The sequence below is a fragment of the Muscardinus avellanarius genome (genome assembly GCF_963383645.1).
Source record: "Muscardinus avellanarius genome assembly, chromosome: 16".
Classification (NCBI taxonomy): Eukaryota; Metazoa; Chordata; class Mammalia; order Rodentia; family Gliridae; genus Muscardinus; species Muscardinus avellanarius.
In genome coordinates, this window is record NC_137802.1 from 34,460,157 (window position 1) to 34,482,283 (window position 22,127).

Genomic DNA, 22,127 nt, shown 5'->3' on the forward strand with positions numbered 1-22,127 from the left:
TACTGGGATTACAGGTGTGGGTCACCAGCTGAAACAAGTTACTTGGATTAAAAAAAAAGGTAAGGATATTCATTTGTGTTTTATATTTATCATGGAAAGTACAAAACACCTTTTAAACATGTTTTGGTAGTTTTTATGGAAAGACAGTTGCTTAGGCACAAGTCCGAGGTTTTAAATAAATCATTTCATAGTAAATATTGCACCATTTCTGTTTTTCCTACATTCTCTGGTATTTTCTTACAATAGATTCAGTTATATTCTAAACTTGTTTTTCACTTTCTTCAAGTAATTTTCCAATTAGGTAGAGGCAAAAATCATTTTTCTAATGTTCCCAAAATAATTAAACCAGTCCTCTGCTGATAAAGGAATGAGTTATTAGTTTTATTTAGCTTTAAACGATTAACTTTCTTTAATGTGAAGTCATAGCTTTATGTTTAAATGTCAGGCAAAAGCTATTAAAGACATCCATCCATTTGAGTGCTGTAGAAATCATACAGAGGCATACTAGACAATATCCTCGATTTCTATATGGCATATGATAGAGAGTAGAAAGTAAAAACTCTTTCAAGTTTCTGTATTTTAGTCTACATATTTACAGGGCAAGCAGATTGATTAATTTATAGCCAGCTGTGTCATTAGCCTGTCCAGGAAGAAAACTAGGACTGTCTTGCTGTGCCCATGCAGATGGGCAAGGCTTTTCAAAAGAGCTAGTGGGGCACAAAAGGACGTGGCAGGCACGCACACACGCAGCTATGTTGTTGGCAGGAAGTACGCTGACTTTATGTGTGAATATTGAATTATGTTTATCGACTAGTCCTTGGGTGAGAGGTATTTCCCCAGTGTTAGAGGTTTAATTCTGCTAAATTCTGATTTGTTCGTTATAAGTGGAGCCTTTTTTTCTGTCTGAGGAAGGATTTTTGATGAAAAAAAATCTTAGTTGTAACCAGTATTCCAGGCTCTAGCGTTTCCTAGGCCTAATGAGCTTGTAATTGAAGTTGACAGGCAGTTTTTTTCCCCTCTTAGTTAGGCGAAATGTTACATTTCATTTATTATTAACTCATTCCTTTATCAGCAGTGGACTGGTTTAATTATTTTGGGAACCTTAGGAAAATTATTTTTGTTTCTTCCTAAATATAGAGATTAAAGTTCAAGCTTTTACAAAATTCTCCTACATCTCAGGGTGTTCTGTTTTATATATAACTGTTTCACTTCCACCATAATGATGATAGAACAAGTCTCCATCACCCCAAAAGTTTCTCATGTCATTTCAGGCTTTATGTCCCAATCCTGTCTGTTGTTATTATTGTAGTTTTACCTTTGTTGACCTTCTTTAGAGAAGAAATGATGCAGGGGTCTTTACCTTCCATTGTTTGTTGTTATCTTCCTTTTTTTTTTCTTCTTCTTATTTCCTTTTGTGGTACTGGGGATTGAACCCAGGGGCATTGGTTCTCGGAGTTACACCTCCAGTCTTCATCAATTTTTTATTTTTTTTATAAACATTTGAAACTGTATTTAGTACAATTACATCATAGGAAGATGTATACAGGTAGTGAAGAATTTATGCAAATTAATATTTTCAGAAAAAATAGTGTTACTTGAAAGCCACAGGTGACAAATAAAGATGTATGTTACTCTTTCATGCAGTAAATACAATGTCTCTATATAACAACAGTTTGTTTAGACAATTCTATAAAAAGTGGCTCCCATCACAACTAAAATAGAAAATAAAACCTTTTGATGGGAGTTGTAACCTAATTCATTTTTCGGTTTATTCAAACTTTTTTTCTTTTTATCGGTACACTATAGCTTCACATCATAATGTGGATCATATTGACAATGGCATACATTCTATCCCGCCCACAGCCCCCGCAACAGTGAGTGTCCATGCTGACCATGCTGCATTCACACTTACACACACATTCGGATGTAGCTCCTCCACTAATCACCCTCAGCCTTCTCCCTCCCCTACCCTTCCATTCTACCTTTGCTGAGGTTTCTCCTCCATTATCTGGACTCCCTCTGATATCCCTTCTCTTTCTGTGCTTGCCTGATCTCACTTAACATGATGTTCTCCAGGTCTTTGCATCTTTTTGTGAATGAGATGATTTTGTTCTTTATTGCTGAGTAGAATTCCATTGTGTGTATTTCCCATAATTTTGCAATCCATTCATCTGTTGATGGAGACCTAGATTGGTTCCATTTTTGGCTATCAAGAATTATGTTTTAGCCGGGTGTGGTGGCACATGCTTGTAATCCCAGCGTTTAGGAGGCTGAGACAGGAGGATCACACAGGTTCAAAGCCAGCCTCAGCTACTTAGCGAGGCTCTTAGCAGGTTAGTGAGACCCTGTTTCCAAATAAAGTATAAAAAAAAGGTCTAGGAGTATAGCCCAGAGGTAGAAAAGCCCCTGGGTTCTACCCCAGTACCATTAAAAAAAAAAAGAATTATTTTTTATTTGGAAAGAGGGTCTCACTAAGTAGCTGAGGCTGGCCGCAAACCTTTGATCCTTCTATTTCAGCCTCCTATTCCTCCAGTCTTAGTTTTTATTTTTTATTTTGAAACAGGGTCTTACTAAGTTGCAGAGAGCCTCACTAAATAGCTGAGGCTCGCTGTGAACCAGGACCCTCATGTCTCAGCCTCCCCAGCACTGGGATTACAAGTGTGCACCACCATGCCCAGCTCCCTAGCTCCTTTTTATATTTTATTTTTTATTTTTTTGTGGTACTGGGGGTGGAACCCAGGGGCCTTCTACCTCCGGGCTGTACTCCCAGACCTATTTTTATACTTTATTTGGAAACAGGGTCTCACTAAGTTGCTGAGTGCCTCACTAAGTAGCTGAGGCTGGCTTCAAACCTGTGCGATCCTCCTGTCTCAGCCTTCCAAGCATGGAGATTACAGGCATGCGCCACCACACTCAGCTTTATTTTTTATTTTGAGTCAGGGTTTTATTAGGTTGCCAAGAATGGCCTCGAACTTTCTAATCCTCTTACCTTAGCCTCTTGAGTATCTGGAATTACCGGAATGTGCTACTGCACCTGGCTTCAAATTTAGGTTAACAAAATACAAGAGTATTTTAACTGTGATAAATTTTGTCTTTATCAAATGGGATGTGGTATAATATTCTTATTTATTTGTCCTCTTGGGTTTTGTATAGTCAGGGTTGCTGCAAATAGTGGTAGCTTTATTTTTGCCTTTTGAGTTCTTTTCTTACCTTATGCATAAAAATTCCCATACTGTGTTGAGTTGAAGTGGTGATAATAAGACATCTTGTATAGTTTCTTACTTTAGAATCAGAACTTTCAGTATTTTATGTTTATGCATGTTGTTCACTAACAGCAGTTTAATGAAATATCTCACAAATATGTTTTAAACTTCTAAAATACTCTTCTGCATCAGTTGAGGCAATGATAGGATTTTTTTCTGCACAATACTTTTTAAATTATACATTTGTATTTTCTTAGCCCTAATTTTATATTCAATGCAGTGTTGACCTAATATATGATGACGTTATTTTGGTAGTGTTTGAATTGATTTACTAACATGTTAATGAGTTTATTATTAAGAAAATGTATGCCTTAGTGGCATTTCACATTTCATCATCTATTTATATAATTTTCTCCATGGTGGGGTGGAACTGAGAACCTTACACATGCTACTGAGCTACACGCAATCCCTCCTTTTTAAAGTAATGACTTTTTCCTTCTTTTAGCACAAGCCCGCCATATTGTTGTGTGGATCTGTACTCACTTCGCACTGGAGAAATGGTCAAGTCCATCCAGTTTAAGACACCTATTTATGACATCCACTGCAATACACGGTAAGTGTCTTTAAATGTGTTCCTGCGTTGGGGATTACTTAACTCCTGGCCATTTAGAATACTAAAAAGTTAATGATAATTGCGTCTAATGAAATAACTGTATGATTTCTTGGTGACTATTTACAAACCTCTAAGTTTCACCCATGAGTTTTTGTGAATTCAGTGTAGTAGGATTAAACCAGTACATTTAATTGAAAATTAAAAAAAAAGGTATACTGGGCATGGTGTCCCATGCTTGTAATCCCAGTACTTAGGAAGCTGAGCTAGGAAGATCAGTGCAGGTTTGTGGCTAGCCTCAACTATTTAGTGAAGCCCTCTGCAATTTAGTGAGACCCTGCTTCAAAAATAAGTAAGCAAAAATAGAGCTGGGGGTGTAGCTCAGATTTAGAATGCCCCTGGGCTCAGTCATCACTACTGCAAACAACAACAACAACTGTGAAAATAGGTTGGGAATTGTTCTGAGTAACCTTTTTATATGTAAATACACACACATACACATAATGTATGCTCCTGTGTATCTAGTTAGTTTTATCATTTGTCCTATAAAAATCCAGCACACTTTATAATGGACCTATAAGAGGCAAAGTATTGATTTTCTTCCATTAAAATTTATTTCATTTTCATATTTCATTAAAATATAGGAAAATAGCTGGGCGTGGTCGTGCATGCTTGTAATCCTAGTGTTTGGGAGGCTGAGACAGGAGGATCGGGGTTCGTGGACAGCTAGGGAGATTCTCATCAACCTAGTAAGGCACTGTTTCAAAATAAAAATAATAACAGAGGCTAGGGGTATAGCTTAGAGGTAGAATGCCTCTGAGCTCAATCTCTAGTACCTATAAAACAGAAGTGGAGAGAAACCAGGTGTGGTGGTGTATGCCTGTAATCTCCCAGTATTTGGGAGTTTGAGGCAGGAGATTGCAAATTTGAGGATAGCCTCAGTACTGTAGCAAGACTCTCAGTAATTAATGAAACTCTGTTTCAAGCAAAAACTTAAAAAGGGGTGAGTTGTTGCTTGGAGATAGAACGCCCCAGTGTTCAGTTGCTAGTACCCATGGAATGGGAGAAATGGGAAGAGAAAAATACAAAAAAATTAAAGTACAATAGAGAAGAGTCAAAGGATAATAGGTGGTCAAGCAAACAAGAGATAACCCCCAGGAGGAAAAGGGGGACATCTTCTTCTACAAAAGCAAATGTTCCGTGTGGTAAAGGGGAGCTGAGACTTGCATATCAATAATATAAAAGATCATCTAAATTACCCACCACAAAAACTTTCTAATGGACTCAGTAAACAAAAGCATTCATCTCCCTCATCTCCCTGTTTTCCAATGAGATGTTACACGTAGCACACCTTCATATTGGTATTCAGTGAAAACCTCAACAGAAAAATAAGATCTTCAAGATGGAGCAGTAGACATCACACAGATTGGAGAGCCCCATGGATCTACTAGGTGACATCAGGAGGTTTAATAGATGTGTGAGAACAAAAGCACTTGAAAAGCAATTTAAAAATATTAAATTTTATCCAGGTGTGGCAGCACATGCCTGTAATTTTGGAGGTGGGACAGGAGAATCCCAGGTTTAGAGTCAGTCTCAACAATTTTGCAAGGCTTTAGTAATGTAGCAAGATCCTGATTCTAAATAAAAATAATAATGGGGATTTACCTTAGCTATAGTGTGTATTTTAGTTCAATCCCCAGCACAAACATTTTATGAAGAATATGAATTTATATATTCATGATCTTCGGGAACACCAATCAGGATGAGATAGAAAATATTTTTAGGCACATCGTTGTCTAGCAGCCAAACACTGAAGATGAAGAACTACTTGCAGGTGTGTAATGGCAGTGAGCTTGTTACAGGCAGGGGAGGAGCAGACAGATGGAGCCGTGCTGCAGCAGGCAGAAGAGAACCTCCACTTCCCCATGGCCGCCTGCCGCCTGCCCTCCCGTCCAGTGAGCTACCTCTCTTCTCTCGCATTTCTACCTGTGGGTGGGATCCCAGGGATGCATCCTAATATTGTCACCCCAGTACTTACTCTCTCCAGGCACCCACCCTTGCTTTCTCAAATGAAGAATTCTCATTAGTCTCACCTTCTCGTCATACACTGCTGTCTTCAAGTTTTCACAGTTCTGTAGGTTCTAAGCTGTATTGATCAGTTTTCAAATCAAATCTCATCTTACTGAACTCTACCTACAACTCATTTACCAAATATTTGTTCATAGCCCCTTGTATATTCATCAGTAAACAAAACTTCCTCTGTGTGTGTGTGTGTGTGTGTGTGTGTGTGTGTGTGTGTGCGTGCGCACACACACATGTGAATATTGGGTATACCTCTAGCCCTTATAAACTTTTGTTTGGTAAAGGGTATTGCATAGGTTTTTCAGAGTCTCACCAAGTTGTAGAGGCTGACCTCGAACCTTCAATTCTCCTGTCTCTGTCTCTCAAGTACTGGGATTTTAGGCCTGTGTTAATATTTGATTTTTATGACAAATATTATATTTAATCAATCAGTGTAGACTTTGGTAAATAATAAATGTGGAAATGCCATTTCTTTTATTAAGGCATTGATTTATCTTTATAATACCAGAAAAGATATGGAGTTTACTTGAGTATTTCTATATATATGTATGTATATGTGTGTGTGTGTATATATATATATATATATATATATATATATATATATATATATATATATATATATATTGGTGGTACTAGGGATGGAACCCTTCTACCTTTGGGCTACACTCCCAGACCTATTTTTTAATATTTTTTTTATTTGGAAACAGGGTCTCTCAAGCCAGTGAGGCTGGCTTCGAACCTGTATGATCCTCCTGTCTCCGCCTCCCAAGCACGGGTATTACAAGTGTGTGCCACCACATCCGGGTGAACTTTTATATCTTTTATTTTTTATTTTTATTTTTTGCGGGTCTGGGAAATGGAACCTAGAGGCATTTGACCTCCGAGCTACACACCCTGCCCAATTTTTAGTTCTTTATTTTGAAACAGGGTCTCACTGAGTTGCGGAGGGCCTCATTAAGTAGCTGAGGCTGCCCGCGAACCATGATCCTATGGTCTCAGCCTCTCAAATGCTGGGATTACAAGCGTGAGCCACCATAAACTTTTATATCTTTTATAAGAGTTATTTCTGCCTCTTTATATTCACAAAGGGAATATACATACCAAGGTGAAAAAGTCACAGTATTTCCAGCATTTGGGAGGCTGAGACAGGAGGATCCGGGTTCACAGGGAATCTCAGCTACTACTTAGTGAGGCCTTCTGCAACTCAGTGAGACCCTGTTTCAAAATAAAAACTAAAACATAGGGTTAGGGTGTACCTCAGGTAGAATGCCCCGGGTTTCATCTCCAATACTGGGGAAAAAAAAGAATTCAAAAATAGGGCTGGGGGTGTAGCTCAGAGATAGAATGCCCCCGGGTTCCATCCTTAGTACTACAAGAACAATAACAATTAAAAAAAATCACAAGTATGTACTAGTAATCACTCATTTAGTTATTCTATATAAACAAATATAATTCTCTTTTAACAAATGAGCATGATCAATAAGACATACACTGAAGATTGAATTTTTATATTTTATTTTCATCCAGTGATTAGCATCTGTTGCGAAAAAAATAGTTTGTTAAAGCAGGGCATGGTGATGCATGCTTGTAATCCTAGTACTTGGGAGGCTGAGATAGGAGGACTGCAGGTTTGCAGCCAGCCTCAGCTACTTAGTGAGGCCACCTGCAACCTAGTGAGACCCTGTTTAAAAAATAAAGAATAAAAATAGGGCTGGGGGTTTGGCTCGGCAGTAGAATGTCACTGAGTTCAATCCCTAGTACCCAAAAAAAAAAAAAAAATTGTTGAATATTTAGTGACAGTCATAATCAGTAGCTGACATTTAGAAATAATCATTTAATATTAAACTCTGATATACTATATTTATATACTGTATTGAACAGTATACTATAAAGTAATATTTCGGATGTATTTCAGGAATTTCAATTTAAAATATTTATAATGCAACGTATTTTTCTGATCAATTATAGATCTTGGTATCTGAAAAATATACTTCATAAAGATTCTTAAATTTTAATATTTTGAGTCAATTGGCAATTACTTATTTGCAGTTGTCTTAGATTCCTTTGTATGTTTAGGAAACTCACCAAATATTTTACATGAAAAATTATAGAAATCCAATTTGTTTTTATTCCATATCACTGTTAACACTTTTTTTTTTTTTTGGTTGTCGAGATGGAACCCAGGGGCATTTGACCTCTGAGCTATACCCTCTACCCTATTTTTTATTCTTTATTTTGAAACAGCATCTTACTAAATTACAGAGGTCCTCACTAAATAGCTGAGACTGTGTGTGAACCTCGATCCTCTGGTCTCAGCCTCCCGAATGCTGGGGTTACAAGTGTGTGCCACCACTCCCGGCTGGAAACACACTTTTAATATATAGCCAATAATTTTCTGATATTATCCTTTCTAAGTATTGATTTAAAATAAATTTAAAAAACCTTAATCAAGAAAAAATACTTTTTCAAGATGCTAGTCTTTCATCAGTTATTTTTAGCAAGTCGTCTTGATTATAAAAATATTTCATTTTTTAGTTTTTAAGAGGTAGTTATTACTAGGTTAAATAATAAGGATTATTTTATTTTTGAATCTAAATGATTTACATTACTTATGATTCAATTTATAGAATTTCCCATTCATCTGTTTTTTTTTTTCCTTTCTACTTTTAGGATTCTCGTCGCTGTCTTGCAAGAGAAAATCGCTGCCTTCGATAGCTGTAGTTTCAAAAAAAAATTTTTTGTCACAAGTATGTATCACATCATTTTATTTCCTGTCATATGCATTTGATTTTATACTATCTACTCAATAAAATCCACAAATTAATTGTAAGCATATCGTTACTTCATGAGTAATTATGGTGAGCTTCCCATGGTTTTTGTAGACGTCCTTGGACACTAGTAAAATTGTATGATCTGTAATTTCACCTTGCCAACACATTTTCATCACGTATCTTCTGCATTGCCTCAGTTTCTCCTTGAGTAGTCGTGATTGATTTCATTTAGCTCTTTTGTTTTCTGAAAGCAGGTATTAAATTACTTATTGGATTGTCCAATATGAAATATTTTATTATTTCAGGTTTTCTTTCTTTCTTTCCATAACTTGTCTACCCCCATGACCTCCACTATGGTCATAAAGATCAGAAACAAAGCCGGGCGTGGTGGCGCACGCTTGTAATCCCAGCATTTGGGAGGCTGAGACAAGGAGGATCACGGTTTGTGGACAGCCTCAGCTACTTAGTGCAGCTCTTTGCAACTCAGTGAGACCCTGTTTCAAAATAGAGAATAAAAAAATAGGACAGGGGTGTAGCTCGGCTGTCGAATGCCCCTGGGTTTCATCCCCAGCAACACACACACACACACACACACACACACAATCAGAAACAAGCATGGAATCTATTTCCATATCATGTGGTGAAACATAAAAAATTAATATACTTTATATAATATAGAGTTTTACATAAAGAGGAAAGGAGGGACTACAGGGCATTTTTTGTTTGTTTCTTACTGTGGTTCAGTAAATAGTAGTTTTTCTCCTGTCTTCTATGTTTCAACGTCCACTAATTGAATTTTCCCAGAGACCCTGAGAAGTAGTTTTATGTATCTCAGTTTGGGGTTTTTTATTTTTTTATTTTTTGGTGTGGTACTGGGGTGGAACCCAGAGGCTTTCTACCTCTGGGCTATACTCCCAGCCCTATTTTATATTTTATTTGGAAACAGGGTCTCACTAAGTTGCTGAGAGCCTCACTGAGTAGCTGAGGCCAGCTTAGAACCTGTGAGATCCTCCCGTCTCAGCCTCCCAAGCGCGGGGATTACAAGCCTGCGCCACCATAAACTTTTATATCTTTTATAATTCGCACGCCCGGCTTGGATCTCAGTTTTGAAATGACCTTGGAATCTCAGTTGTATTTGTGGCAGCTTCTGGTCTACCATATCTATTTACCTGGTTATTTACTGAGACCTGTGTGCCAAATGGGATAATAGGCATTATTCCCAATATAATAATTTGGTACAATTGCAGTACATACTACATATAAATAAATGAATCATGTACTATTATCTTAATATATACTAGATAATAATTCATTATACAACGTTGCTTAACATTTTGTAGATCACGAAGAAGACAAACCCATCTCTTCATGCCGTAGGTTTTTCTCTCCAGCCTCTTTGGCTGTTGTATGTTAACACATCGCATCATGTTTATTATATTTAGAGTAGTTTCATGGACCCACATGTGGTTCTATCCCTTTCTTCCTTTGGGGTGGGGTAGAGGAGTGAATCAGAGCAGTGCAGGAACATTTCAGCCATGGCAGCTGCCAGCGTTTCCCGAGCATTTGCCACTCCATTGCATGGCAAGTAGTTTGCTCTTCATTGTTAGAGAGACCTGTCCAGGCCTCGGCAGTGTTTGCTTGCTGTGACTCCATTTAATTTTATACCAATAACCTGTACTTCTTGGTGTAGCCACTTTTACCATCAGTTCAGAAGCATAGGGTAAGTTTTTTTTGAAATTAGTTTTAAACGAATAAAGCCATCTTGCTTCCTTAGCTGGGTTCTTTTTTTTTTTTTTGGTGGTACTGGGGTTCTTGGAAACCCTTCTACCTCCAGGCTACACTCCCAGACCTATTTTTATACTTTTTTATTTGGAAACAGGGTTCTCTTAAGCCAGCAAGGCTGGTTTAGAACCCTTAGCTGGGTTCTAAACAATGGGTTGTGGAGGGAATCCAAAGTTATTATTTGTTAAGGTAGTTTACTTAAATGACTAAATATTCTGTGTAGTTGAAAAAAGTATTGCATTTGCCAATAGCTATTAGTTTCTTTGTAATAGATGGCAGAATGTAATAATAGTAGTAGTGACTGATGAAAGGTTAATAAACAGGTTAATACATCTATTTATCTTATAGGACATTATATTGCAGTTTTTACTGGGTATATAAGAAATAAGTATCTCCAGTATTTTGTCTGTTTAGAATCCTGTTTACAATTTAAAAACAATTATTTTGGTACAGACAGAAATTTATTTAGGAAAGTAGAAAACACACATTTAAGAAAGAATGTGGGCCAATTCAAGAGGGAGAGGGCATGGTATCCTGTTTAGATTTGGTTTTTCTTTATAAAAGAATAATTTAAAATGTTATATTATCATTAGCATTCACTTTGAGAGATACATAAGTGATCATTCAGAGGTATTAGGCTAAGAATACACCTTTCATAATACTGTTTTATTGATAAATCTCTTTTTGTTTGTGTGTGGGACTGAGGCTGGAACCCAAGGGCATTGTACTTCTGAGCTACACCCCAGCCCTATTTTTCATTTTTATTTTTTGGTGGTACTGGGGGTGGAGCCTAAGGGCTTTTCAACCTCCAGGCTATATTCCCAGACCTATTTTGTATTTTATTTGGAATCAGGGTCTCACTAAATTGCTGAGAGCCTCACCAAGTAGCTGAGGCTGGCTTCGAACCTGTGCGATCCTCCTGTCTCAGCCTCCCAAGTGGCTCATGCCTGTAATCCCATGCCTGGCTATGTTGGTTTAAATCAGGAAACCTTAGTTTACTTGAAGACCAGTTCTCTCTTCTTACTTTGTTCAGTGACATTGTAAACGTGTTAGATTTTTCCCTGCAGTACAGTCGTTATGTCTCCTCTGCCCCTCACTTGTTTTCAAAGTTTAGTTAGAAGCCAAGGTTAATCTTTAAAGGAGGCATGTTTGTCAGATTGGGGTAGTGCTGAGTGGCTGATGTTTTGCTGATCCCAGCTATAAAGTGCTGTTTGGAGCGCAGAAAAAAAAGTGCTTTCATTCCAATAATGTAGTGTCTGAGGTCCACTGACTTTCTGAAAACATGGACTCAAAAAGTACAATGAATTACCAACTATGTTTTCCCTTTGCATCTTTTAGTATTTGTAAAGGAGAATATAACTAATAGCATCTGATGCCAGTTGAAGAAATTCTCAGAATTGTTAGAGAGGTTATATTGACTTGTAACCCTAATTCAGGAGATTAGGTCCCTCTACCGTAATGCCACCTTCCATGGGGTTTCGTTTTTCTACTGAATTTATAAGGAGAAATATTTTGCAGACCATATTTATATATATTCTTTGGTTCAGCTATGAAACACACAACACACACACACACACACACACACACACACACACACACACACACCCACCCCAGGTACAATTTTGAGCCAGGTATGGTGGAACACGTTTGTAATCTCAGTACTAGGACAGCTGAGACTGGAGGCTCACAGATTTACAGTCAGCCTCAGGTACTTAGTGAGGCCCGCTATAACTTACTGAGACCCTGTTTTAGAATAAAAAACTTAAAAAAATCGGGTTGGGGATGTAGCTTGAAATCAAAATGCCCTTTGGTTTAATCCCCAGTACCACACACAAAAGCAAAAAAGTAAAATTTTGAATGACTTTAGTTTTTACTCAGTGGGAATTTAATGTGCTACATAGTACTACACAATATATATTAGAGAATATATATTCAGGAGCATTGTCTTTGTATAGTGTTAGTATATCTTTGTCCTATGTATACCACCATATTTACATTTAGTAAATATCGTAATATCACAGTTAGCCCAGAAGTCAGTTTCTCAGAAAACCAAAGCATCACAAACCCACCCCTTCAAATCCTAGACACGTGTATTTTTTTAAACAAGGGCTGATTAGATGAAAAAGCTTTTGTTTCATATGGTATATGGACTTTCTCCTAGGTCATCTTCTCTGCAAGTTCAATATCTTTTTTACAAAGTACAAATTCACAGTAAATGGCAGTTTAGGGAACTGAGCTGAAAGTAAAGCCGCAGCAAAGTGTCCTTCAACGCCTCGGAGCAGGGCAGTAGTAGCAGAATAGAAACCAAATGCTACTCACAGGCTTCTGAATTCAGAGAATATACATGAAAGGTTTTATCTTAAAAATTGCTTTAAATGAAAGATCTATCTCTTAACCAAGCACACTATTTGGATATTTAAAGGAGAAATCCTCTTGTAGGATAGTTTTGTCAGTGCCTTATAAATATGCTTTGATTAGTTTTAGTGCATTATTTAATTTTGTTCGGATGAATGTATTGAGATGTATTGAGTAACTGCTCTGTGTCAGATACTGTTCATAGCAGTGGAGATTCAGTAGTAAAGAAAGGGAAGCAAATTCTTGATTTTATATATCAAGTTTCAGGAAGATAAAGAAATAAACAATATGTATCATAGAACTATCTACTATTGTTATTGGCTGACATTGGCAGTAAGAGGAATGAGATTGAATTTGGGCATAGTGCCTATACCTATAATTCCAGTATTTTTTAGGCTGAGACACGAGGATCACAGGTTTGAGGCCAGACTCAGTAACTAAGTGAGACCCTGTTTCCAAATTAAAAAATAACAAGGCCTAGGGGTGTAGTTCAGTGCTGGAATACCCCTGGGTTAAAACCCCATTACCCATCCCCACACATACAAACATCCATGCACAATGAATGAAATCAAGAGTTTAATAGAAATAGAAATTCCTAAAAATTTTGTAACTCCCAAACATTTTTTTTTTTTTTTGGTGCTGGCGATTGAACCCAGGGGTATTCTGAGCTATACCCCCAGACCTATTTTATATTCTTTATTTTGAAACAGGGTCGCACAGAGCTGAAGAGGACCTCACTGTGTTTAGCTGAGGCTGGCCTTGCACCTGCAATCTTCCTGTCTCAGCCTCCCAAGCGTGGGGATTACAAGTGTGTGCTACCACGCCCGGCTGTTAATTTTTGTTTTGAAACAGGGTCTCTCTAGGTTGTTGAGATTCTCACTATTTGCTGAGACTGCCCTTGAACACAATCCTCCTATCTTAGCCTCCCATGTTCTCAGAGTGGACATCTACACTTGTCTCCAGATTTGTTTCTTTATTGGGGCAGAATCAATAATGAAAAGAAACTGAGTAGTCCAGCAGGAAAAATGTTCCACATTGAGCTATTAAAGTAATAATTAGAATTATAGAATATTATATGAGACTTTAAAAATAGAAGAATTTGATTTTCCACATCAAGTTATGATATACTAACAGTAATTATTAAGAAATTTCTCAACATTGCCTTTTGGAAATTTCAGGTTGTTATCCTTGTCCCGGGCCAAATATGAATCCTATTGCTCTTGGAAGCCGTTGGCTAGCTTATGCAGAAAACAAGGTAAGCCATTTCCCACGTTCAGCTCCGCTGCAATAAGCAGGTGTTTAAGAATTTTCCATAGTCAATGTGTATGCTCTCTTGATGATTACCAATGATGAATGTCTAACTTACTGAGTTGCTTTTCATTGTGCAGCTCATAATTGGACTCTTTTCTGTATTTCTATATATTCAGCAGTTTTCATTAAACCAAGATTCAGTAGAACTTTTAATTTTCTAGGCTTACTTCTACATAGAAAACTTTACCCCGCTAATGTTTCAGCATAGTGTTAAGATGGCCATGCTAGTAATACTGAAAAGCCTTTGATTTATGTGAAGCTAGAAATCAGGAGAGAGGAGTGGTGCATAGAACAATATATATAGATATATATTTTTTTCCCTCATTTTTGGGGGGTAATGGGTAGTTGAACTAAGGGGGATTCTACCTCCAAGCGGAAGCCCCAGCCATATTTTATTTTTTATTTTGAAAAAGGGTCTCTGCAAAGTCTGGGGGGGCCTCACCATACTGTTGAGGCTAGCTCCAGTCTCAGTCTCCCAAGTATTGGTATTACAAGCATGTACCACCATGCCCAGCTGCATTGAACAATTTAATTGACCTTATTTGTCTGCAATTAGTTCTAAACAAGGTTGCAACCATTTGTTTTAATAGTTAAGTCACGCTGCTCATGTCTGTTGGATTTTTCCACTTTAGTTTATGTACAAATATCTTTATAGTAAAAGAAGATATATTTGTACACTGGTATCAGGGCCACACGTAAATCTGAATTTTACATAAGAAAATCATTTTTATTTCATTTAGCATTCCGTATGTGTATGTAGAGTAAAATCTAAAAAATATTATAGATTCCACAAAAATAAGTTTTTTTGTTTCATATTAGTTGCATAGCTGTTATGTTATAGGAATATTATGAAACAATATTAAAGTTTCTCACAAAATTAGGGTGTGGTAAATTAAGTATTTGGGGAAGCCACCGACTAGCCATCTCTAGTCTCATGAATGTTCCAATAATAGTTATAGAAGTAATTTTTATAGGTCAGCTCCTTATCTGGCAGTCTGTCTGTCATGCTCAGGTTGTTTTTCATCTTTTACTGAGTATCTACTTATGTTCCATCTTGTTTGTTCTTTTGATTCTTTACTATATATCATTAAAATAGCAGTTTTCCAATTATTCTTTTCAAACAAGACAAAAGCCATACAATTAAGCAGGTGATATAATACTATCTTCTAGTATTTCCTTCTGTGATTCATTTCCCTTGAGTGATGGATACACTCGAGAAGAAAATAGATAAATTGTCTGTTGGCTTTTGTAGATGCATTGTCACATGTGGCAAATTGCCCCTTTTGAATTGAAATTATTTTTGAGGTACTTTCCGGTTGTGTTATTTTCCCAGAGTGAATGACCTCCCTTAATAGATGCAAAGTGTAAATATGTGCCAGTTAGTATTTCATTGCAGATAAATGTGTGAATAATACAAAGCAATGTAGTGAAATTCATGAGGAAGTTGCTAATCCATGTAGAAAGCTTGTGAAGTAAAGCTGCTTATCTAATATTTTCTTAAGAGTTAGTGTTTATTTTCATTTTCTTATGTTTAAGCTTTGGGCTGAATGTGTAATTCCAAAATTCAAGTAAATTTCGGAGTAACAGTCTGTTCATGAAAATACTCTTCAGCTTTCAAATCTTAAGCAAGATGGGTTTTAATTTTTCAGTTTCTCTCCCTTTTTCAATGCACATTTAACATTGGAATCGTGCAAGGAAAATCTTGTAGAAAAAGCACATCAGTGTCTTTTTTCCACACATTCCCCTTTGAACAAGGTCAGAGTAAGTTGCACATACTGTTACCCTAAACGTCTTCAGTTATCATCCAATTAAATGTTGATAAAATACTTTAATCTACCACTTATATCACAGTTTTCTCAGTTAACTCTGTAATGTCATTTTGAGATTTATTTTGATTTTTTGTATGGTCCAAGGAATTGAACTAGAGGTGTTCTACATCTCCACCCTATTTTAGTTTTCATCTTTAAATCGTGTCTCAATAGGTTGCTGAGAGTCCTGCTCTATCTCTAAGGCTGTTCTTGAAACTGCAGCCCTCCTCTCTCAGCCTTTCCTGTACAGAGATTACAGACCTGTTCACCATGTGTGGATTTTTCCTCCCTATGGCCCAGGGTTTATGTGATCTGGTAGCAGATTTTGTTGAAACGCCCTCAGTAGCCTTTAAATATGAACTATTCCACAGTCTTTCTTATTATTTTACATTATTGACAGTGTGCGTAAGTGGGGGAGGGGGAGAGACAGACACTCAGACACTGGGATTTGAATACAGGGCCATTGTACCTCTGAGCTATATACCCTTGCCCTTTTGAAAACATTTTTATTTTATTTTATTTTATTTTATTTTATTTTATTTTATTTATTTTTTGGTGGTCCTGGGAGTGGAACCCAGAAGCTTTCTACCTCTGGGCTATACTCCCAGACCTTTTTATGTTTTATTTGGAAACAGGGTCTCACTAAGTTGCTGAAAGCCTCACTAAGTAGCTGAGGCTGGCCTCGAACCCGTGCGATCCTCCTGTCTCAGCCTCCCAAGTGCTGGGGTTACAAGCGTGCACCACCACGCCCGGCTCAAAACATTTTTTATTTTAAAACAGGATCTTTCTCGGTTCATGGGAGTTCCACTACTTCCAAGCTGGCTTGAGGCTTCGATCCTCTTTGTCTCCACTCACACACACTGGGATTACAGCCAGTAATGTCTGGCTCACGTTATTGAATCCAGTCTCCTTCACTTATGTTCATTCTTCTTGTTGCTGTTGTTTGTGTTTGTTTTTTGACTGGTCTCCCTATGTTATACCTGCTGCTCTTGAACTTGACTCAAGTGATCAGGCCACATCTACTTCCCAAGTGCTGGGGCTGTAGGCATTTGCTGCCAGGCCCAGCTTGGTCTTTTATTTTTATAGAAAGATTTTTATTTAACGATTGAGAAAATTAACCTTATTGAAAAATGATAGATGTGCATCTTGTGTCATCAGATGTGATATCGTCATAGATACTAAACTTTGCGTGTGTAGTCTTTGGACAGAAATTCATAAAGGGAATATAATTAAAAGATCAGGCACATTCAAAGTAATCACTACTTTTTTTTTTAAGTGGTGTTGGAGATGGATCCCCGGGGCATTTGACCTTTGATCTACACGCCTGGCCCTATTTTTTATTCTTAATTTTGAAATAGAGTCTTACTGAGTTTCAAAGGGCCTCATTAAGTAGCTGAGGCTGCCTGCAAACCGCGATCCTCTGGTCTCAGCCTCCCAAAAGTGTTTGCCACCACGCCCGGCAGTCACTACTTTTTAAAAAAGTTTAAAATTGGCCGGGCATGGTGGTGCACAATCCCAGCATTTGGTAAGCTAGATAGGAGGATCACCTTTCTTGGGCAGAGTCGGCTACTTAGTGAGGCCTTTGGCAACTCAGTGAGACACTGTTTCAAAAAAATGAAGACTAAGCCTAGCGTTCTGGTGCACGTTTGTAATCCCTGTGCTTGGAGGCAGAGACAGGAGGATCGTGCAGGTTGGAAGCCAGCCTCGCTGGTATAAGAGACCCTGTTTCCAAATAAAATATAAAATAGGTCTGGGAGTGTAGCCCGGAGGTAGAAGGGTTCCATTCCCAGTACCACCAAAAAAAAAAAAAAAAAAAAAAAAAAGACTAAAAAATAGGCCTCGGGGTGTAGGTAGAAGGTAAAATGCCCCTGGGTTCCATCCCCGGTGCCATTAAAAAAAAAAAAAGTTTAAAATTGCATGTATTCAGTGCACCATTTGCCAAATGAACTATATATTGACAAGAATTATCTATAGTTTTGATATTTGAATTATCCCAGATAGATAAGTGGAAGGCCCTCCAGGTAGTTTCCTGTGAATTTTTATGTACTCTCCACAAACAAACAAACAAACAAACAAACAAACAAACAAACAAACCAGCCAGCCAGCCAGCCAGCTAGCCAGGCAGGCATGGTGGCATATGCTTATAATCCCAGTACTTTGGAGCCTGAGACAGGAGGATGGCAGTTCACGGCCAGCGTCAGCAACTTAGGCTCTCTGCAACCTAGTGAGACCCTTTTTCAAAATAAAGTATAAAGTAGGTTGGGAGTGTAACTTGGAGGTAGAATGCTCCTGACTTCCATCCCCAGTACCACACACACATACACACAAAGAATAAAATATGGGGATGGAGGTCTAGCTCAGAGGTAGAATGCCTCTGGGATCAATTTACATTACCGGAAAAAAATAAATACATATCCTTAGTTGCTAGAATAAGAATATGTCCAAAGTATCTTGTACTTTGCCCTGTATCAGCCTCGGAAGAAGCGTTCTTGTTTTCCTGCTTCCCTTTTTTGGGTCTTGTTGTTTAAAGTGTTAACTTTGGTACCTGTGTTCATTGCTACTGAGATATATTTGCTTCCAGACATTTTCCATGAGCAGTGATTAAAACACAAACAGACAGACAAATATACACTTGAATACATTCTTTCACCTACAGATATATGTCTTAGAAATCATGAGTTCAAATGGATATTGCCACAATATAGCCTTTCTTTTGTTTGGTAGATCTTGACCTCAGTACATTTTCTTCTCCTCCCCCTCCTCCACTGAGGAATGGACCCAGGGGCATTTGACCTCTGAGCTATTCCTCCCATCCCTATTTCATTTAATTATTATTATTGTTTTTTATTTATATATATATATTTGAAGTCCTGGGATGGAACTGAGGGGTATTGTACCTCAGAGCTACACAACCAGCCCTATTTTTTTAGTCTTTTTATTTTTGAAACAGAATTCTCATTGAGTTGCAAAGGGCCTTGCTAAGTAGCTGAGGCTGTCCGCAAACTATGATCCTCCATTCTCAGCCTCCCACATGTTGGGGTTATAAGTGTGCACTACCACGCCCGGCTTCATTTTATTTTGAAACAGGGTCTCACTAAGTTTTGGAGGGCCTTAGTAAGTTGCTGAGGTTGGCTGTGAACCCACAATTTTCCTAAGACAGGGCAATCAGGTTTCAGGAGAGCCTCCGTAACTTACTGAAACACTCAGCAACCAAATGAGACCCTGTTTCAAAATAAAATACAAAATCAACGGTGGGTGTATCTCGGAAGAAGATGCCCCTGGGCTCAATTCTCAGTAACATACCCATACACAAAGTTAACATAGTAGTAAATATGCCCCTTGGCATATTGCTATTTTCCCTTAACAATATTTTCTGTAAATTAACCCATTTGTTAGTGTTTTGCACTATAGAAAACTCTGACTCCTCTTTAATTTTGCTGAACCAAGATATGGATGAAATTTTCATATCTAAGTTTTATTTTTTTAAGGTTTTTATTTTATTTTTTGTCCTGGGGATTGAACCCAAGTGCCTTATCAGGGAGCCACTTTCATCCCGAGTCTAAGTTTTATACCAAAATGTTTATGTAGGCCAGTTGACTCATTTGTAATCACATTGAAAGGTAAGAGTGTGGCTCATCTTGACATAGTTGGATTTGAATGTTTAAAATAGGTTTTCCAAAATAGCTGCTTTTCTTCGCTCATACAGCAGGAGGCAGCAGAGGGATACTTTTTACAATTTGAATAAGATTTGTACATGAATGAGATTCTTTTTATTAGCTACAATATTCACTGTAAAATTTCTCATTTTTATTCTGTGAAAACCACATTTTACCTTGAAATCTGTTCCTTGTGGCATAACAGATATTAGCCACAAAATACATTGATGTTGCCTATCAGTCTTTAAAGGCATTCTTTCTATTTTATGAATATTGTTTTGAGCGATTCAGAAAACAAAACAGTGTGAGTGATGAGAAAATATTTTGAATCAAGAATAAATGTATGGCCAGGTTTGGCGGCACACGCCTGTAATTCTAGTTCTTGGATGGGTGAGACGAGGATCACTGGTTTGAAGGAAGCTTCACCAGTTTAACTAATCTCTCAGCAGCTTAGCAAGACCCTGTTTCAGAATAAATAATAAAAACAGGTATGGAGGTTTAGCTGGGAGGTAGAATATTCATACCACATACATGCATGCATACCTTAAACATTAAATTACGTTTTAATTTTCAGCAAAGAACTTTCTTTCAAGATATGTGAGGGCCTCTCACGCTGGCCTGCACTGTTGCTTGAATGTGTGTCCACACTTTTCCTCAATAAACCTCTGCCTTTATCTCTGGGGATAAACAAGATATGTGAAGTATTTTTATTTTGTTAAAAAATTTGTGTGTGTGTGTGTGTGTGTGTGTGTGTGTGTGTGTGTATGTGTATGTGTGTGTGTGGTACTCAGGGTGGAACCCAGAGGCTTTTCTACTTCCAGACTACCCTTCCAGACCTAGTTGTATATTTCATTTGGAAACAGGGTTTCACTAAGTTGCTGAGAACCTCACTTAATAGCTGAGGCTGGCTTCGAACCTGTGCGATCCTCCTGTCTCAGCCTCCCAAGTGCTGGAATTACAATTGTGCACCACCACACCCAGTTTATTTTTAAATTTTTTGGAGTAATGGGGATTGAACCCAGGGGCATTCTACTTCTGAGCCACACCTCCAGCCCTGTTTTTTTTAACTCTTTTCAAACAGGGTCTCACCAAGTTGTAGTGGGACTATGAAGCACTTTTAGATGTAGATTTTTTGTGCCTCCTCATAGTTTTCAAAATCTCACTCTACAATATGGTTCTGTTGTAACATGCTATTTTTTTCCAAAAAAATTGAAAATACAAATCCAGCTAATAATTTTTTATTATTGTTAAACTCGGCAAGTGTATGAACAGTAAAGATTTTAACCTAGGTTTGTTGGTTAGCATATAAGTAAACTATCAAAATAGTAATTCACTCTGAAATTTGGCAGGTTGATTTCTGCACATCAGGCACGAGTAGGAGTGTGTCCTTTTTATTCCTAATGGTTCAGGCAGTAAGCCGTCTGAAGATAACTAGAATATGTCTCACAGTTGATTTATATGTAAATTTTGCTACTTTTTCACTGACAAAGATGAAAATGCTAATGTGGCAAAATCTTTTGTTTATTTTTTATGTTTCCTTTTATAATCTCTCTGGGGGAACTAAGAGGACAAAACATCCAATTTCTAGCATATCAAATATTTAATGTTAGGAAGTCATGTCTAAGTCCTTTGATTACGTTTTTTAGAATTTATTTGTAGAAAGGCTGCCAGAGCCCAAATCCTACCATTTCAGAGTTTATGAATTCTTAAAGACCCTTCATCTTGTAATTAAAACCATAGTGGAGCATGAAACTTCCTGAGTGGCACCAGTAGATTATAAAATGGGTTAAAGTGTCTGAGCAGGGCTTTTTGCTGTTTGGTCTGAAGTACACTCACACAAACATTCCCCTCGCCGCCATCGTTCTGCACAGTAAATAAGCTCTGTCTAATAGCCCGACAGTTAAACAGCTTGTAAAAGTCTTTCTCTTTCCTTCCCCAGTTGATTCGGTGTCATCAGTCCCGTGGTGGAGCCTGTGGAGACAACATTCAGTCTTATACCGCCACAGTCATTAGTGCTGCTAAAGTGAGTGCCCCCGGAGTCTCTGCGAGCTGTGATTATGGGGCGTGATTATCGGGTTTCTCTCCTGAATGGTATTGACATCCTCCTTTCCATCCTAGGATTTTCATTCACAAATGTGGTATAAGCTTTTTTTTCTTTTTTCTTTTTGGTACTTTGATTAAACTCAGAGCTGACCCCTGCTATTTTTTTTTTCTTTTTCTTTTTTTTGAAACAGGGACTTGCTAGGTTGCCAAGAGTCTCTCTAAATTGTTGAGGCTGGTTTCTAACCTGCTGTCCTCCTACCACAGCCTTCCAAGTACTAGGATTATAAGTGTAGGCTACTACACCTAGATACAAATATGGAATAAACTTCAGAAGTAAGTCAGAAATTTGTCACTCCTAAGGCTTGGTGACTAAATGATCTGTTATTTCATCTTTTATTTCATATTTTAAGGATGATTCTAGGGTGTGTACTTATCTAATTTAAAACCTTAAAGTCTGTTAACCAGACTTAGTCTGTTAGCTAATCAATATCACATTTGATAGGGGC

General features: G+C 37.6%; 1 protein-coding gene across 6 annotated transcripts in view; it reads left to right on the forward strand.

The window, feature by feature from the left end:
- Positions 1-22,127, forward strand: part of BCAS3 (BCAS3 microtubule associated cell migration factor) — a gene marked incomplete at both ends in the record, with an annotated part of 624,117 nt that overhangs the window by 112,106 nt on the left and 489,884 nt on the right. For all 6 annotated transcript variants that reach the window (XM_080712926.1, XM_080712928.1, XM_080712927.1 and 3 more), the window contains 4 exons: positions 3,709-3,816; positions 8,566-8,642; positions 13,982-14,058; positions 21,518-21,601. In XM_080712926.1, coding sequence (XP_080569052.1) covers positions 3,709-3,816; positions 8,566-8,642; positions 13,982-14,058; positions 21,518-21,601 — 346 coding nt within the window. The remainder of the gene's footprint in view (positions 1-3,708; positions 3,817-8,565; positions 8,643-13,981; positions 14,059-21,517; positions 21,602-22,127) is intronic.